This window comes from Rhopalosiphum padi, chromosome 2 (assembly GCF_020882245.1).
Source record: "Rhopalosiphum padi isolate XX-2018 chromosome 2, ASM2088224v1, whole genome shotgun sequence".
NCBI lineage: Eukaryota > Metazoa > Arthropoda > Insecta > Hemiptera > Aphididae > Rhopalosiphum > Rhopalosiphum padi.
Window position 1 is genome coordinate 23,012,528 of NC_083598.1, and position 22,157 is coordinate 23,034,684.

At 30.4% G+C, this 22,157-nt stretch overlaps 1 protein-coding gene across 2 annotated transcripts in view; it reads right to left on the reverse strand.

Moving 5' to 3' along the window:
• LOC132923339 (low-density lipoprotein receptor-related protein 2) overlaps positions 1-19,488 on the reverse strand; it is a 63,749-nt gene extending 44,261 nt beyond the window's left edge. For both annotated transcript variants that reach the window (XM_060987266.1, XM_060987264.1), the window contains exon 1: positions 18,889-19,488. In XM_060987266.1, the coding sequence (XP_060843249.1) occupies positions 18,889-19,009 (121 nt within the window). In that variant the 5' untranslated portion in view covers positions 19,010-19,488. The remainder of the gene's footprint in view (positions 1-18,888) is intronic.
• Between the last annotated feature and the right edge of the window lie 2,669 nt (positions 19,489-22,157).

The window sequence follows — 22,157 nt, forward strand, 5'->3', positions numbered from 1 at the left end:
TTTATAGAGTAATAAGTGATAAAATGTACCCTGTTTCCGCGGATACACAGCCATACTAGCAATCCCTATGTGTTACGCTGCCCGACTACCCGTAAAAAATCTGCATCTTATATAATTCAAATGTTAGTCAATTCATTATTCAATACTTGGTTTTAAGATGTTCAAAACTTAAAAAATAAAAAGATTCAAGTTTAACTTAGATTTTTATTTTATTTTCAACACAAAAATTAAATTTTGCACATTTCATCACACTAACTGCGTTTAATTACTTCCATTAAAATTCGTAGGTATTAATTTATTTTATAAAATGTCTTTGAAAAAAATATAAAACAATACTCGTATTACTTTTATAGTATATATAATAGCTATATGTATTCCCTTAGAGTATAGGTATTTCAGCATACACAATATATTTAATTTTGTTTTCGTATGGTATAGTTTATACAATATACTTGGTATAAACAATTACTTCAATTTCGCTTAGCATTCTTTACAAACTTTTATTTTTTTACTTGACTTATAAAGTTAGTAATATGACGTTAATAGCCTATATAACCTTACTCAAGAATTAGACTATCAAATACAATTTATTAAATCCTACAGGTAGTTCAAGAAATTAGCGCGTTCAAAAAAAAAAACAAACAAACTCTTCAGTTTTATGATATTATAGTATAGATGTTATAATATTCAATTAGTTAGAACTTAAACAAGAAAGCAAAATTATTTTTTAGCAACTCCTTTTAAACAAGATTTTAGTAGGCAAATGCCCCTTCTTTTTCACCTCAAATTACGCTTATATCTGTATACACATACTGCAAAGCAGATCTATAAAATCATTTTATTAGAAATTTGTTTAAGTAAAAATCAATATAAATAAAATCTTAGCCATACAACTATAACATAATAAATCTTACTTTTCTATTGAATTTTAGGACTGTTAAAATGTTTAAATGATTTAATATAATTTCTGCCAAAATTATGGAGGTACGAATAATATAAGTATTATGAAAAATAGAAAGATTTTAATGTTAGTTTTACAAAATTAATTTTAAAATTTTGCCTATACATACATATTTCTATAAATTTAACAATAATCAAAAACATATACATCAAAATTAGTATCTATTCTAAAAATAATTCTATTATATATTACAAAAAATTGTAGTTGAAAATTGAAATATGAAATACCAATATAATTCATGAATTCTCAGTCTAATAGACAAAGCTACAAAATAAGCAAAATGGACGTTCCTGTAACAAATAATTTTCGAAAATAATAAGAAATTGTATACATTTGTTAACTATTATCTAGTTACGCATTACTTTCAGTTATAATACATTACAACATAATGGTATTATAAATATTTGCCAACTATTAAGAAATACTCCTCGTTAAGAACTTAGGTTATATTAATTAATAATGATTATTATATTATCTGTTTTCAGTTAATTGACAAAGGTAAAATAGCACTTGTTTTAAAATAATATATAAATTCGGACAGAATTACATGTTTACGTGTCATCATAATAACTCATTCACTTCAACATGATTGGAAAAAACAGAATAATTGACATGAACTATACAAGTTTTGATAGTCAAAGGTTAACCACTCACTTATAATTATTAATGCTTCTACTTTAATAAAATTAATTTTAATTTCTTATATCTATGTGCGTGCATAAAATACTATCACGAAACATATAAAATCTAATAATATACTCGTAAAAATGTATTTTTTTATGAGTTTAATTTTATCATTATATAGTTATATTTCCAATTATATAAACTCATAATTTACAGACTATAACTCATTATTGATCCGAAAATATATTCACTTTTTAACTTCTTAGTTCTTACCCAACATAATATTGTACAAATACAACTCGATACTTGTATACAATTATAATGTATAACCCAGATAAATTATGAATTAAAAAACTGTGTAAAACTTAATCTAAATTCATAAAGTATTTTTCTATAAATTAATTCAAAGATGTATCAACACTATCAACCAATAGCTAATTTATTCGAAATTCAAACTAATAAGTTATATTACTTATATTACATAATTATATATGATATAAGAATACCAGGATACCATTACTCATTAACCACCATATCAGTATTTATATTCTAATCTCAAATCACGAGTCCAATTTTTGGTTCGCGATGGTTTTTATAATGTGTCACGAATTATAATTTGCATATAATTATTTCAGCATGATTGTTTTTTTAAATAAATTTCCCCAAAACAATTGAATGACAAATAAGATCAATATAGGTATTACATTAAACGATGACTGCGACAATATATTTGAATTATAATTTATAATCTCGTTTTGTACAACACGTGTTTAAACCGAAATTATAAATTTCCACCTCAAGTTTTGTCGTTTTGAAGGGGCATCTTAATCGTCACGGATCAGCGACATTTTGGCTTTTAGTTAAGACAATGATGACGATGGTGACGATAACACCTAGCAAACCACAGACAGGTTGAAAAAAAGATGCGTTTGAGCTTTATAAACGTTACGTTGACGACATAATATTATATTATAATTATGTTTCAAACAAAACTCGAAACCTGGCAAACCTCAGAAAATTTTGGACAAAACTCGAACTTATTGCCTAGTAAACCTAGTTGTGACCAACAGAATATGAACAAGACTATAGAAACTATAGGACATTTGAATATTTCACAACAGGATTTTTAAATATTAAAAATAAATAACTATATAAATATATTATTGTACAAATATAATTGTATAATATTATGCTTTAATCACAATAGTCCTGTTATAATGTTAATTATAATAATAAAAAAAAAAATCATAAAGAAATTCACAAACTAATTATTATCAAATAAATGTATCATATTACATAAAATAGTACATTATAGTTTATTATAAGTAATAAAAATATATTTCTGAAGCATCTTTACTTTATAATGCTGTAAAGTATTCAAATGTATAAATCCCAGTTTTGGTTGCACCCAAAGCATGTTGAACTGTCCAACTTGGACTCACCTAGGTTACCCAAACAATAGTCGAAATATGACTTTTTTTCCCAAGTACCATGGACTGCAGTTCGCGTTTTCTATGCCTAAATCGATTTCGACTTTTGCTCGAAACAAAATGTATAATTTTTTTCGTATCACCTATTGTCATTTATATAAACAATTTTAACGTCATTATTTTTATTTTACTACAGGACCCCAAATTATTCCGATCGCCACAACACAATAGTGAACGTTCACAATGGTCGTGTTCGTTTATATAGAACGCGCGATTTTACACTAAACCCGGAGGACCAAATCATCATCACTCGTTGGTGAAACGAAGATTTGATCATTATATTGAAGTAAAATATAATAACTGTAATGAAGAAAAATAATTTAATAATAATAATATTTTAACAACGACCCGAGACGAAGTGACACGGCCGTTCAAACGAAGTGTATTTTTTCCAGCAACAGGAGGGCGTCAACGATTATTATTATTATTTTTATTATTATATACATACATAGTACGTTATTATTATTATAAGACCTGGGGGCTTTCGCACACGAGCGATGACCACCAAATTGGCCGGAAGAATTAGTTTAGACACTTCTTTTTATAGAGTTAAGTGATACGCACACACCATCGGTCCAGCAGTTGTTAACATTTATAGGTCGCCGTGTTATTAATATGATTATTATTGTTACGAAGAATAAGCTGTCACATATATTGTGGATGTTATAATATTATGTTAAATACGCGTGCGGGAAGTGCTACCGAAAATAATAATTGACGTATAACACACAACGGAACCATCATAATCTCGCCGCTCGGACGAAAATGTCTGACAAAAATACGCGAGCGCCGCAGAAGTTGAAAGGTATTTTCGTTTCACTTAAAGTTGATACATTTAAAATACATTCTTCCGGCCAATATAACTTCCTATTCACGGCCATGGCGAATGACATACTAGGCTGATCCAATATTGCGCAATCAAAATAATGATTATTGTATAGAAGACCGCAAGCATTTTTTTCTTAAATTGCAATATTTATATATATATATTATATACATTGTGCGCAAATAGAACGACGAGTTGACTATTATAAAAATAACCTTTGCTAACGGAAACGCACAATTATTTTTATGACGTAGTTATTTTATTTTATATAATACTCTAACACAATACTGATACACTACGAAATCGATTCTTTCCAAAGTCTTCAAACAAATCCGTATACTTATGATGAGAAACAAAGTGACTGTACAAGAGTTCGATGTAGAATGTGCGTGTTACATTGTTACGGACCAATGCCTTTATTATATTATTCCAAGCAGTATACCTTTACACAAAACGTAATAATCGTACAAATAATAATATATTATACGGTGCAACAAAATGCCACAGTCGTGATGTAAAACAGTTAGCGTTGAAAAATTGTCACTACGATGGGGCACGTGGCCAACGTCTTGTCAATATACGCGCACGCACATATATATATATTAACAAGCTTAAAAGAATTTACCGATACGGAAACTTGGCGACGATCTGTTACAGATTTGTCATGATTCTCGTTTACAGTACGACCGATATAACTAATTCGATTATTTCCGGGTTATCTAATGTTTTTCCTTTCTACTCGCTTTCCACCAAGTCGCGATGCGAAAAATTCTTTGAACGTCTCCTACTTGGCGACAAGCCACTGCAGCATCGCGACAGCGATCGATCATCAATCGAAAGGGATCTGGGGATATCATTACCAACATCACGGAATGGCCAAAATAGTATTACGTGGGTAATCGATAAATATTCAATGACAATTGTAATAAATATAACATAATATAGTAATATTATATTATACCCTAAGACTCGACATGTCTATATATAATATAATATACTATACACTAAGTATATCATAATTGTAATAAATCGATTATCCAACAATACTGCAATGATTTATGTTATATACACACGCCCAGACACCGTGAATATAAAATCGACGTGATATGTTGTAAATACGAGTATATAAGGTGATTCACGAAGCATGTTCACACACCCCTTATTTTCCTTTAATAATGTATTTATTCTTATTCTGATTTTTGGAATTTTCAAGTATACTGAAAGACCATGTTTTTAAATACTTCGATTTTTGTACCATTTCATGACATAGCGATAAAAACTTCTGTTTTCAAATGAGAATATTCCTTTTTTTTATTGTCAATTGTTAAAAAAATAATATTTTTGAAAATTATTGTAATATATCTGAATCAAAATTTAAACTATTTATGTTACAGAGTAATTAAAATGAAGTATAATAATACTATAAAGTTCATAGATAATAATTTTTAAAAATATAAAAATAATGTGCCTATAATATTCAATCAATAACTTATTATAAACTCAGAAAATTTTTAAAAATTATAAAATATTAATATATACATTAGAATTAATTACTACAATAATAATTGTTATAATATATTTAAACCCATTATCATGAACTATTATCTTTACTACATAATTTTTAATAACTCGGAAACTACTAATTTTATTTCCAAAAACAACTATTTTAAATTTTAAATAATTCACAGAAAAATTGGTGATTTTCAATGTTCTCATTTTAGAAACAAAAGTTTGTATTATTGTCACAAGACAATACTTAACTAGTATAAAAATTGAAGTAATTGAAAATATCTTGAATAATTTATCATAAATAAATAATTCCAAAAAATCAAAATTTGAATAAATGCATTATGAAAGTAAAAAAAGAGAGTGAGCAATGCAGAGTATATTATTATAGGTGATTCACCGTGTATCCACGAATTAATATTATATTTTTTTTTTCATTTATTACGTGTATGATTTTTTTTTTTTATTATTATTATTATTATTACATCTGTATGTGTATAAATAAATTGCTTACGCGCATTCTTCAGTCAAAGGCAATCTCATCATATATCTATGAGAAGGGTCTGCCGATAACGGTGGTGTATGTATGTCTGTGTCTGTGTCTGTGTGTTGTCTAGTCTACGTCATCGTCTACATACGCATGCACACACACACACAGGTGTATTTTATATATTAATAATAATAATAATCTTACAAAGAAACCGTCGACTCGCGTCTATTATGTGCGTACGCACAATGTACACAATATACGCACTAGCTGCGTACGATGTACGAAAGTATGCGATGCGTGTACCCCGCGGTTTCGACCTTGACGCGGCGATCGCACACTATCCGAAAAGGGTTCACCAACCCGAATAATTATACAGACTTTTTATCGCATAATTAATTGGAAACGGTTCCCCGGCGGGGAATTCAATTTCAGTATAATACAATAATAATAATAATATGTACCTAGTTCAATTAAAAAAGGGACGAAATTACTACGGTGTTTCGTGCGCTACGATATGGCGTTACACGATCATACACCTGTATATTACGTCTATAGTATAATATATTATTATACAACGAGCTTATAACTCACTTACACCGTCGGTGTCGCCGCCGAACATCGTACCATGTGAGAATTAACACCATTGTATTAGTTAAAGTTACTTTCTCGTTTGTTTAACTCCTCGTCGCATACACACATTAATATAATATACCTACTAAACAATAATATCAGCTATATACACTGCAGTCATTACGCCGAGATTTAATCAGCCAGCGTGCATACTGGTTGGTACGACGTGTAACCGAATCAATGTCAATTATTATAACACATTTTTGGAGTTCATAATTCGAAGCGTTTTGTAACAGAATATTATACTGCATACGTGGTCTAGGAACACCGTTCTCCAGATAAAATAATGACTTTAGAAATCTTTCAGTTTGACTTTTTTTCACACATAATTATGTTTTTTCCTCAAAACCTAATAAGTTGTATTATAATTTATAGAACAAATGCGAAAAATAAACGACTCGACCGTTCTTTGTCCATTTACTGTTAAAATTCACACTGCAGCGAGTAAACTCTCATCGTATAGATTTAATAGTAGGTACACCTATCCCCAAAAAAATATATACTTGGTAAAAAAAAATCCACTCACTTTTTTTAGTAACAGTATTAAAAATTCGCACTTACGTGTGAAACAGTTAATTCACATCATTTTTTTAATACGATGAATATGTTCAAAATCAAACTTATGATTAATTTTGTAATTTCCGTTTATCTGTATAATACAAAAATCAATAGGATTGTAAAACAATAACAAACATATTTTTTGGTACAGATGTTTAACAATTTTACAAATCTGTCTAGATATACAACACATATTAAATTATTTAAGGAAACTTACCTCATTAAGTATATAATTTAAGCAAAATACATCTTAAATGTGATTATCATATGGGCATATAAATATATAATTATAAACAGTTATTCAATCCTAGCACGATTAAAAATAAATAAAACAACATTCAATCATATTATGATGATGTTTTAAAAGTAAATCTAAAAACACGTATAATCTAACAATAATTATTCTTAAATACTTTTATTTATTTTTGTAATTTTTGTTTTATTCCATAACCATAGCTTGTAGAAAATGTGTATGATTATTGATTACTGATTAAGCAAAAAGTATAAAAAAAAAAATCGTACTTAAATGTAAAACAAATACCTTGAGTAATTGATTATTTAAATGATTTCTTGTAAATAATTAATCAAATTACAATTCGTCATTGACATTTTTTGCAGTATCAACTAATAACAATTAACTTTGTGAGGAGGTCACCGTTAAAAAATTAAACGAGAAAAACAACGCAAAACCATGCACAAAAGATTATAGATACAAGTACATGAATATAAAATAGGATATGTACCGTAATCTGCATTTTGTACAGCACAAAATATAATAATTTAATAGGTTTTTATGTAATGTAAGTGTGTGTGTGTATGTGTGTGTACAAAAAGAAGCCGGACGAATAGTTAAAATGATGACACATCACACAATCAATCACATATACTATGACCAAACAAAATTGAATCTCATAATACTTGTGATTTGTATTTTTTTTTACTGTGTTCATAGTAAGTGAATAATATAGTTTGTATACCAAAATAATAGTACCCAAGTAAGACAATAATAAATACAATTTGTTTTGGTCATAAACCTCATCGTATAATTTTCAAGAAAAAATATATAATCTATTATGTTATTCTTCACTTAATATAAAATAGGAAATATTATTTAAATAAATACTTTCTACGCTGTGTGTAAAAACAATAAAGTGCAATACATCATACACTAATCAGAATTTTAAGTATATTAGTATAGTATTATACGCTGCAGTTGAACATCTAGGGATTATTTTCTGTTCTGCAGACTTTAATTAATATTAAAATACTTGTAGAAGGTATTTTGAAACGGAAAACTGTACCAAGGCAAATACAATAGTAACCTTTTTTCAAATATTCAAAAATAATATAGGTACCTTCAGAATACTTTTGACACAATAAATTAAAATATTTAGTTACTTTTGAGCATTAAATACCTTCGTTATAAATTATAATAGACTGGGCTATCTGATTAGAAAGTAAATTTGTAATTTCTATAAAAATTACACAAAACAATTATAATCATTAATTTTGAATCATTTTTATATCGTAACAATATTACATTCACACTTTTAGAGTGTTATAAAATTTTAACATTTACAAATCTACGTTCAACAGTTGAAGTTTAGTTTTGTTATTACAAACAGTTTTAATATTATAGGGGAGAGTGGGTGGACTATAAATAGTCAACATTTTATTATAATAGAATATTTATCTATTATAAAACTTAAAGATAACAATAACATAATTATCTCTATTCCCTCAAAGAACTTTTTCAACATTTCTAACTTTGAAGCGAGTTATAAGTTTATAAAAAAATATATATATTTGTGTTATATTATTTATTTTATGGATATAGCCTATGGTTTTAATACTTAGTATTTTTCATATAACTATAGTTATTTATCATGCTTAAAAAGTTATAAATATATACAATATAGCTTCAGTTTAAATTATTACTTAATTCATGTTATAAAAGTATCATAATATTATTTGTCTACTGTGAAATCTAATTAAGTAATTAAAACTAATTAAGAATATTGATGAAATATAATTAATAAAAAATAAATGTTTGAATATAAGTTACTTGAATCACGTGGTATGTTGAATATTATTAATTACTTCTACTGCAATTCTAATCGAAACACTTTACTGAATAAATAGAAATAATTATTCAATTTAAATTAGAAAATAAAAATACATAAATGTAATAATATTTAAGTATATATTATAGCTGTTATTAAATATTAGTATATTGTCTAAATTTAGTGTTTTTTTAATGGTTAGGTTTAATGGACAGGTACTGTAGTTGATAACATCCTGATTAAAATGAGAGAAAAATAAAAATATAAAAATGTTTTATTATAACGACAATTGATTTTTTAATAATTATTTCTACTTAAAAAATAGATTTGTACTTATTAGGTACAATAGGTACATTTTACATATAAGTTTAAATATTAATTAAATTAATACTTAACTACTTAAGATTGTTTTGATTAGCTGTCTCATGTTATCACTAAATATTTAAGCTTAATCATGGATAAGACATAGGATTAATTGCTTACTTTTTTGTTTAAATCGACACTACGTGAATTTTAAACTGACAGTGTAGTGATGTATGTTTAGAAAAAAAAGCAAAGCTGACAAAGCTACTATTTTGATGTATTTTTTAAAATCATTATTCAAAACCGAAATATATCACATGAATTTGTTTAAAAGTAGGTTAAAACACATTGCCGGTAAAATTTAATAGAAAATAAATATGCAACAATATAAGGTGCATATTAAGGTGTTAATATTAAATTTGTTAAAATATTATACTTGTATATATACTATATATACCTAATAATACCTGCATACTATTGCATTATGAACATGTACAATACTATGTATTTATAAATGTGTAATTGTATTTATCGTTAAGCTTTGGTGATCTCTTCATGGCCAATAACTAGGTCACCCCTTCTCCGGTGGCCCGCGTACGTTGTGGACAAGTCCGATTTTCACGGTCGCCACTGACACACATCGAACATACGAACCGACCGACCGGATATCCGATTGTACAACGGTTTCGAAAATAAAATAGTAAAAACACTATATTCCTACCCTGATAACAATAGCGAAAAAAATTGAATAGGTATAAATTTGAAATAGTTTTTTATTACAACAACAACGACCACTCAGATAAAAATATAATAACAAAAAACCTAAATGTAATCTCATTGTAATTTTCAATTCATAAAATAGGCTCATTAACTTTTTTTTTAATATCCTAAAAATGTATGTTTACATTGACATTTGTATTATTTCAAGCATATATCAGACGTCATCGTCACCACAGTATAATGATATTATTTTATATATGATAGTAATAATAATAACAATAATAATTTAGTCCGTGTGACACACTTGCAGACTTCTCTTCTTGTATACTTCATATGTCGAATAGTAAAATTGAATTGTTTTGTAAACCCGACGCCACCGTAAGTGTGTCATCGGTTGATTATTATCACATACAGTGTCGCGTCTGCGGCATAGGAAATAAATAAATGTCCGAGTGTCATTTTTCAATAACAACAACACTCAGGTTAACATCACTCGATATTTTAAACAACAGTTCGTGGTATACAGAAAATTAAAATTGACGAGTAATCGCGCTTAGTGTATAGACTATAGAGGTATGTAAAGCATCACTAATGTAGGTGTTGTAGATACAAATTTTTTTTTTACACTAGAGGTACTATTGGGTACGAAAGGGCCACATTTTAACAGACAATTTTAAGACTATTATTACTTCTCAATAGATTTCTATAAAAGCTCTTTCAATACGTTATTATAAAAACGAACTATATACCGTGGTGTATAATATTAGTATATTACTATATTAAGCCCAAAATTAAACCTATAGTTGTAAAAATTAAAAAAAAATAACCGATTACAAATTATCAATTATTAAATTTAAGTTCCAACAAACAAACTATTTGATCAATATAAAAATGTAAGATTGTTTGAAAACAAAATTAAGAATACTAATCACTAACTCGTAGTAGTTGATGCAAAGTGTATCAATTTCTACGTATATCCGACGCTATTTCTAAGGATCATCTCATCAACAATTCTTGAATTCATTTTAATTCAAATTTAAAGATTTTAAAAATATATAAACATATAATTTATTTACTTATTTAATAAATTATTTATTATTTTTTTTATTTTTTTTTAAACTATAAACATCTATCAGTAAACGTACGTTAATATTATTTAAATATATTTAATTAGTTACCTATAAGCTATTTTATTTTTATTGTGTATTCTTATCTATTTAATATGCTAATTATACATCTATACCTGTTGTCGGTTTATTAAGTTATTTTTATTCTTTAAATATAAATTTAAAAATTTTCATTGAATACAAAAATAGTAAGAATTACAGGTCTTTTAATTGAGAAATAATGACACGCAGATAAATATGTACTATGAATTTTTGGTCGATTTTAATTAGTATTTCATGTAAATTGTAATCAATAGATATTCAATTAGTCGAGACAATATATCGTAATAACTCATGTATTTACTTATATATAGCTAAGCATATATAATTTACCATGTGCATTAATGGGCCATATATACATAATTTAGATTATAGGATATTAATTAATGGTATGTATGGATTAGGTTTATTTTCCTTTTACCTTCTCTCTTCACTATATTTCTCGCCGGCCATATTTTCGTTGACCGTGACTGCACTTGTCCGTATCATTTATGTATTCGCAACAATAAGTAATGCGATACTCGGCGATACCTATAGAAAAATGACCGCAATTCATCTCCATGAAATGAAAATTTATTACATCGTCAACAGGTAAAAATCTATTACTGTATCGTGATTGAATTTTAAAAACTTGCATAAAAAGGAAAAAAAAGAAGAATTTTGTGTAGTTAACGTTATGTTATTGAATCTACGAGAGAAACAAGATCACCTTGAAATATAAAAAATCGTTAATTTATGAACTACCACAATTTATTTTAACTCGTTTTAGTGAGTAGTTACATAATATTTATTAACATATTAAACCTAATGATGAGCAATGTCAAATAGAATACAAATAAATAAGGTGCATTTAATACCTAATTAATAACTAATATATTCGAGTTCATCTCATACAGTCATACTCATACATAAGTACAATACGCAGCGAATCAAGAAATTGGTGTAAATAAATGTTTGCTCAAAACCTTTTAAAATAACCGGATACAACGTGCGATGAATATTAAATATATTTCGTTAGTCGATTGTTTTGCAGACCATGATGTGATGTATAATAACATAATAGGAAGGTATATTACCACTAGACATTTTAGTGGGCGCATAAAACATCCATTGTTGTCTTACTCTCGATTCGACAGTGAAGGTACCGACGAAGAAAATAAATAATATTTTAAACGTTGTACATTTTTCGCATACTATATTATATCCGTTGCAGATGGCAGGTGTAGGGGCGTGGAGGGGATCAATCGATCAATAAAAAGTTAAGTCTGTCGCTTAGAAACCGACACGTCAACAAACACTATTATCTACCATTAAGGTATAAAATCTGTTATAAAAAAAACTATAAGCGACGTCTTAATATTATTTCATTCGGATGAAATTAGTTGGTCTATTATCGTGTTGATTCAAATAATATGCGTGCTTTGTACACGTGCATACCGCAAATGCCATAGCGTATGTATAAATAATACTTGCAAACGCACGCTGGCATCATTCGTCTCAAAAATGTATTATATGGCCCATCTTGTCCTATATGCGTTTGATTCGAATAATAATAGTACTTACACCTATCGCGACGTTTTTTCATAATTATTGCAAATAATGATAATATAATAAGCGCAATATTGCGCAATCCGATTCATTCATATTATTATAGCTACATTAAAATAGCACGCAGAGGGACACCATACATATATTTATGTTGCGATTTTATTACCCATATTATCTATGAATCGTATGTGTTCAAGTTCAATATTCCCCAAAGTATAGTATAAACGTATAATAACAGATCTCATGGTTGACTGTTTATATATAATATATTTCCGTTTGTTGCAGTTGTTGCACATATAACATATAATACCCAAGTGGTATCCATCACACGTTATCGTCACGCGGAACTGTAAGGAAAAAATCGTATTCTTCGATTTCCTACCGACAAAATAACGTCTGTATGTGAATACTCATATCGGAATGTATTATAATGGTCGTACAAAGTATAGAAAAATACGAAATCGTTTCTCGCAATAAGCCCCTCCGAACATTAACGGACATTTATACAACGTCATAATACAAGTACCTAGTCTGTAAAATTAACTATATAGATAACACCCATTGTTACTACCTATGCGTAGTAGAAGCATATAATAATTTTTTACGAATACCGTCAATAGTCAAGACTATGTCAAGAATATAGTGTAGGTATAAAATGTTATTTCAAATACTTAGACTTATTATACGGTTATACGTTTGAAACAGACTTTGCGGTTGTTTAGAAATATTGTTTTATTCAAATATATTATAATATTATGGATGACATGGTCGTTGTACGTGACGCATAATAAACAATTTGTTTTTCGTTCGTACGTCGCAGATTTTACCTTTGAAAAAATTACCATTAATCAGACAATATATCGAGCGAGATTTCCTCGCCACCGACCGGAATTGCGCAAACCCAAGTGCTGCCATATATTATCAATATACTGAAATATCGTGATGTATCTTTTCGACGACAACCGAAAATAAGCGAATAAGTTTACAGAAAGTGAATTAGATATTTAGGTAACACTGTACCAGGCGGTACGAGAAAAACTGTGATCTGTTACAACGTTTGCCACGCTGCGAGAGCCGCCCCCATTACAATAGTAACCGATGTCCTTCATTGTTTAGATACCAGTAAAATTGTTACGATAAGAACCTTCTTTAAAGGAAGCGTAAACTATACCTAAAAAAAAGTAATCCGTAAACCTCGTCGGGTTAATACCAGCGTGCGTGTGTGTGTGAATGAGTCAACAGTGTACAACTGTACAAGGTGGTGCATAACGAAAATTTAACGTACCTACAAAAAGTACAAATTACATAAGAAAATGTCAAATCCTCGCGATACGCTCCGTATAATAAACGTAACATATATTATGTTGTTTACGACCTGCTGTTCGAACACCCCCACACACAACCCTGCTCGTCGCGTCGTGCATTATTGTTGTCGTTAGTACGTGAAGTAATACATTTGATATTGTTGAAAAAAAAAAAAACCAAACGAAATCAACGCCGGGGCGTCACAATGGGAAAAAAAATACATAAATAGCCGGTTTACCTTGCCCTTTCCGTGACGTGAAGTCTGATAGTTTCGTGGAAAAAAAATGTCATGGTTTTTTCGTGCCGTAAGTGCAATGTGTTTTTTCGAATACGGAATACGCAATACGAGTGTGCGCGCGCATATGCGCAACAAGAGTATAAGACTCGCGAGGAAAAAGCGCGTCGGATGTGTGTGCGATGGTGGCGTTATTATATTGGCTAGCGAAAAACCGGTTGTCCCGGGAACCCGTTCCGAGAAAGAAATCCAATTGCATAGGCCATCGAGACTGATTAGATAGGTTCTCGTTATCAGCACCACGTTTATTTTTCTACAAACAACCGTATTACAGCGGGTTTTTTTGGTAACACGCCAACTTTAATACATTGAAACACTTGACATGTCAACCGTGTAGAGGCGTTTAACACTTAAAAAACTATATGAATATAATGTACGGAAGAAAAACAAAGGCATAATTATTATCAACATATTAATATAAAAATATCCGCTTTCTAAATCCGAAATTTATAACACATCGATTAATATTATAACAATAGTTTACGGTCAAATTAAAATAATTTTCTATGTATATATTTAATAATACGGTTAAACGACCTAATACACGTGGGTGTAATATTAAAATCATTTTTATCATACCCCTTTTTGAAATCACACAAACTTGAAAAAAATTTGGTAATTCGTAGAGATGGTTTAATCTATTAATCTATACTCTGTAGTGTGTTATTGAAAAATACGTATTGTATTTAAGTAGTCAATTACGTTAATATTTTATAACGGTATAGCTAAATAAGATCATGTACGTGTTATTATAATATTCGTCGTTGATATAACGCGTTACTGCGACGAACGACTATTATGTTTAGAATATACCTGTTTGCTCAGAATTAGGATGTAAAACTATACCAAGTGTAATAAGCAGAAACTATGAATTAAATTTAAAAAAAAAACTACCGTTTTCCTCGTAAAATTATTGTGTATTGTTTTTTCTTTCGTTCCACTATTCATTGTACCTAAAACCAGTATAATATTGACGACTAGTACTCACGTAACGGTAGTGACCGGTTTTTTAATCGTCATTTAAATCCACGTTGTTTTCGAGCCGGGCCCAAAACATCATATATTAATTATCATTGTGTACACCGTTTACTCGTTAACAGCACGAGGTAGTATCTTTACGGGGGCGAGCCGAGATACAATAATCGTTATAAGGGTAGGGGGAGGCATTGTCATCATTCGCTACAGCACTACACTATGATATGATCTTCTCTCCTCGTAATCACAGGTAGAGTATATACGGAAAACTGATGATTCCAGACGGTCACGGTACAGTGTATACTAGAATAGAAAACTCGTATCCACATTATAAGACGAATAGGTATATATATATATATATTATGAAAATATAGATTATATTATAAAGTTTTCATCCGGTTTAAAGTGACGATAACCACAGGACACAGAAGTTAGACCAACCGCAATTTAAGTCTAACCTTATAGATTACCTATATCATGGGTCACCAAATGGCCCGCGAACACATTTTATCCACCCGGCAGACAAAGAATAAATAACACATATTACGACCAAATTATATACTAAATTATTATTTTTGTTAAATATTATTGGTTTTTAAATAATGTAAATATGTACCTGGAATTTTGATGGCCCGCGAAAAATTGTATGATTCTTTATGTGGCCCTTCAAAAATATTTTTTTTAAATTGGTGACCCCTGGACTATAGTCTATAATATAGTGCACTATATCCAAGATCATGAATCATAATCACATGATCACATGATTATACATATTATGTAGGTTCGATCGTCCTGCGTATATTATTTTGTTCATCTCATCGTAATGTTAAAATAACATAATAACATTCGTACAAATGCATACAACATTTAAAAATCATTTCACTATCGTCTACTTTCAATTTAAAATAGATTATAAACAAAATTTGATACTCAATCAATTTTCACAAGTATTCGCAAGTAGATTTTGAGTCAACAGTCGGACCATAAAATAGTAATGGTAAAAAAAAATATAGAGAAAGACAAGCAACAAATGAACAATTAAAACGAAATTCATTATTTAATTTTCATTCTATTGTGAAAAAACATTGAATAGTATAATAACGAGCGAAAAGTAAATAACTAAATTAGGTATTTGCACAATACTATAAAGTAGAAAACCTGCGATACCGGTGTAATAACATAATAGTCAGCAAATAATATGGTCTTAACATACCTACTTAAAAGATAATCACACAATGCTATTTGTACGTGAGAAAGTATGTTCGTAAAAATGGTTGTTTTTAGTTGCTGAAACTTCTGGTATCCAACTTTTTTTTATCTGTAATCCACCTCTTCCAAAACCCTTTGTCAGTGATTTTTATGATAACATTTAATTTGTGTGATTTTTATAAAAAAAAAAGTTGGTTTGTGTGTAGTGTTATCTACTAAAGCTTGTAGGAACAAATCGCAAAACATTTTAACTCTTTAATTTACTCATTATTATCGTTTTGTAACATGTTAAAAGCCCGCAGTTTTAGCACAGAATATATTATATTATATTATTATATTATATTCTGTGGTTTTTGGATCAAAATAAATATGATATTCGCTTAGCGTGAAATAAGTAATAACCCACATTCACAAAATCAGGAAAACATAACTATTTTAAAAAGTTGTTTTTAATGTTTTTAAAGTACAACTTAATACATATAGATTATAGGTATAAATATATTTTAATACATTATATAGAAATTAATATTGTATTCCAAAAACAAGATAATTTGTTTTTATTTTAAGTGTTTGGTGTTTAACTTTTATAACGGTTGCTTTAAACATCGTATTTTTATACTATATTTAATAACTACTAATTGAAAATTAAAATATATAATAAACAATTGTGATTATAAGTTGCGGCGTAACATTTTCAACTAAAACATATAATTAACAGTTATTATATTATTCCATATTTATTAAACTCATCTAACAAACAACCAGAATATTCTTTTGTTAAATCATTGTGTTTCTAAATTCATTACGTTAGATCGTGACGTTGTTGTGACATATAAATGCCAACGATAAATTGAATAGAAGACTATTATATTATAAGTAATAAATCATTACTAAAAACCTAAACAAACTCGCAAATAACTATAAAGAAATAATATTATTATAATGTCTACATATTAGATAATCTATATAAGAGATAATCATCGGTGAACTTCGAAGTTCAATCGGTGACGGTGAGTATTCCGTATCAACGAATAACGAGTTTATCGAGGCACTTATACCTATCAATTATCGCAGAGTAGCGGTGCAATTTTTTTCTCATATTCATATTATTATAATACACAAACCGTACACCTGCGCAACCAGCACCGACGATCGACACGCACTCATACAATATACAACCGGACGACCTAACATAGGGGGGTTATAGAAGTGGTCACAGGGGGTATTCAAACTATTCGTTTTCAGTCAAACATCGGTAAACTCTAACCTTGTCCGTAGATTTGTCACTTCCAAAAACTAAATAATGAAGCAAGTTTAAAAGTTTATATCAGTTAAATACATAGAATAAATTCACGCGACCTGATGAATTTTTTAAAGATCATCCTGTTTACCTATTACTGCCTTTTTTATCACCTTACCTATTAAAAATGTTCTGAAACAATGTATTTCTGTCTAAGTTTTCTATACTAAAAACCCTGCGTCTCAAATCTCAAACGTAATCCATACACGAAGTGTTGTAGTATAAGCATAACACCAAAAAAACAAATCGGTAAATCCAGTATTTCAGTGGATCATAGACATTGTATACTAACTAAAGTACCGCCGGCGGGATTTCCGTTAGATACATAATACAGTATACACGGATAATATCACAGTCGTAACGCGTTTCATTGTTGTCGGGATATAGGTAGGTACGTATTCAAATCGTTGGCCGGCCGGCGACCGCGTAGTAAACGATCCATGGAGTAGGTGGCGGTGGCAGGATCACAGTTACGATGATGATGATAATAATAATAATAATAAATAATAATAAAAAATAAAAATAAAAAACCCGTCTCCTCATAATATAATATAATATAACACTGTTGTAGTAGTATAATATAAGAGACCCCGCGGGCGGTTGATTGATGTAATTGTATCAGAATCAGCAGATCCCTCCACGGCGTTCGACGACACTCACGCGCGTTTATTATCCACACCGCAGACATACAAATATCCATTATAACGACGACGTACCTACACGACACAATCCGTTTCTCTGGTTACCTTTAGTCCTACTTTATTTCCACTAGCGATGTTTACCTGGGTTCCAAGGAACCGTTTCGCCGTATCTAAGTTTACGGACTTGACACTTATCATTCATACAATGATAATTAAAAGTAATCAGGTATCCGATAATAATATTAAATTTTGATATTGAAAATAGTTTTCGAACTCACCAGCGTCTCGACCGTATCCCGCGGCCGCCAACAGGAGTACCGCCGCGGTGGCGGCCAAGACGTGCGCCGAGCGCAACGTCACCGCCGCCGCCACCGTGCCCGGCGTTCGTCGGGTCACCATCGCCCCGCGCGCGCGTTCAAAGTGGTGCGGGCGCGGTCGGTTCAGAACATTACAGCGGGCCGCACGTTCCCGGGAAAACCCGCGTCGGCGGCGGGATAATAGGCGAACGGTCGCGCACAGGCACACGCGCGCAAACGGCAAAAATCTGAGGAAACGTACCGAAAACGAACGACAATCGCGAAGGCGGTTTTATTTATATTATTATATGATTCCGATCGTCGCGTGGCGGAGTACTGCTACAGCACACTATACGAGGGAGAGTATAATGCGCGTCTATGACGGATTTCGTACTACGATTATTATTATTATTACTATTAACACGACGCACAAATAAACGATGGTCGGACGACGAAACGTGAAACACACGTCGTGGTCGCGCGCGCGCGTACAAGTCACTACTATAAACAGTATGAACTACCGGTCGGCGGACACGTCGCGCGGCACTACCTACTTGTTGACTGCGTTTGCCGCCTCTGGAATGAGCCGGCCGCCGCCGCCGCTGCTCTCTCCCCCGTACGCGCACGCACGCACGCACACGACTCGGCACGGGATGCACGCACGCACACTGCGGCCGAGCGCGCGCGACGACCGACGGACGGACGACACTGCTTCGGACGTCTTTGGACGGCGACGCGATGACGTCCCGGCCGGGTCGTTTATTATCATCTCGATCCACGAGTGTGGGTACGCGTTTGCCGTAGGTAAGTTTTTTTTCCTCGTGCAGGTACACTGCTATCAACACACGGTCTCGGACAACTGGTTCGTCTTCGGGTGGGTATGTGGATAGGGGACGGCGGGCGATCGTGTGTTTCGTTTTCCTCCAGCCCCGGCCGGTGCAAACGGCGCCGCGTATACGCATTCTACACCGCCCGCAAAACGTCCAGCCACCCGCCGGGCGCCAACGCGACCGCGTCGCAGGTAAAATATAATAATAATTCTTAAGGGCGACGATGAGGGGTGGTATATGTACAGGTCGCAGGTTGGGCACTCGAATACAGAAAAATAATCCCACGTTTTTTCGAGTGCCAAACGTCGTCGGTTATTGCTGTCTTATTTTTCGCCAAACGACTGCGCGAACGACGGTTAATATTATATTTTTAGTTAGAAATTTGGGGTGACAGAACTAGCGATTTTAAGATATGATTTTATAGTAAAGTTTATTAAATTCCGTGATGAAATGGCCGAAAGGCGAAAGTGTAGTAAAAATAATAAGACGCGTGCACAACAAAACTGTCGTTTATTGATTTATTAGTGATAAATAAACATCGATAGTGTCAATACAAAAATACATAGATAGAACTACTTACTGTGGACAATATAGATACATCGTTTAGTAAACTTTTATAAAGTATACATGTACCTACTTATGTAAGCTTATGTATTGTTAACATCCCTAATATACCTACAATAATTGTATAGTGATTGTGAATTGTGATGCAAAAGAAAAAAATATAAATAGAACAGTCAACAAATAAAAATTAACTGCAAAAAACGATAAAATGCTTTCGAACTTTAGGAGCATGCAACTTTCGACTGATACACTATGACACACGAAATATACATTTATAAATAAGTTAAATAAATACTTATTGAACGATAGTTGATATAAGATTGTAGCAAACAAAATATATTTTATGTAATAACTAATAATTTATATAAAAAATTTGCAATTAAGTATACAAATACCTCAAAATAGTAACACAATACATAAAAATGTAAAAAACCTCTAAATTTTAAATTCCTAGAATTCTTCGTAATTCTAACCTCGCTTATTATAACAGTAATGGGCACGAATTCAGGCCAAACTGTGTTTAAAAATTAAATTATTTTTCTAAGTAAAGGTCATCTGGCCCTTTAGTTAGTTTCTCAAATGACCAATTTCTTATTATTATACCTTATCAATAAATAAGAAAAACAAGAATATTTTCCTACACAGAAAATAAAATACTTAATATACTCGTACAACCAATAACCGTCTATTATTGAGTCTTTACTCAATGACATGTATTTAATATTTATATATTATACTTATTATATTATACTTAATAATGTCTATACAGTATATCTACATCGTTACAAAATAATATTTAAAAATCGATTAATTTATATTATATAAAAACTAAGGATTATTTTTCTTCGCAAGATCGGCAAGATCTGCAGGTCAAATTCGGTAAAAGTTTCAGAACCCCTTATTTAAAATAGGTACTTACATATAAATTATATATATATTTATTTTATGAATAAGGTACGGGCCATTGATCGTATTGTACACCTGAAACCAAAATCTGGCTGTACCTAATAATCAATATCTTATTTATATAATACACTGATATTATGTTGCTATTCAGATATATAAATATTTGAATACATATTTTATTATATAACGGACAACTGCGCCGTGATAATCGTAATGGCATAGTGCAGAGGTCTGATAAATTCGGCGTCGATTGTTCGGTATTGTTATTACCCGTCCTAGCCGTGTCGAATCATTTTAATTTTTAATAGAGTTAAAATTACTTTTAGTGGATATGCTCTCTGTAGGTTAGTACATACACTAACACACTGACTAATACAAAAACATTTAAAGTGTTTATTCGTATACAGCTTTATTATTATCATAATATACATATATACACAATATGTATTACACATATATATTATTACCATCATAACAAACATCATATAAAAATATATATTCAATAAAACACAGTTTTCTATACCTTACACGGCTACATCAATGATCTGTATCAACATCATAATCAACTATACATATATATCTACTACCTAGACACCTAGTATTCTATTATCTATTATATAATACCAGGGACGGACTTACCATTTTTCCGCCTCAAGCCATTACAACATTATTATATTATATAAATAGAAGTAGAAATATACTGAAAAATTGCGACGCCCCCGAAAGATGTTGCACATACCCTAGGTTGTCTATGCGTAAATCCGCCCCTGTATAATACTTTATATATATACAGTTTACTCTCGATTATCCGCTGTCTTCCACGGAATCGTCTACATACCTATATGTATACAAAAAAATATATACGTATTGTATCTTTCCATTATAAATCATTATAGGTATGTTATTAAAAAAACTTCAATCACAAGTTAAAAAGAAGAGTTTTCAAACAAA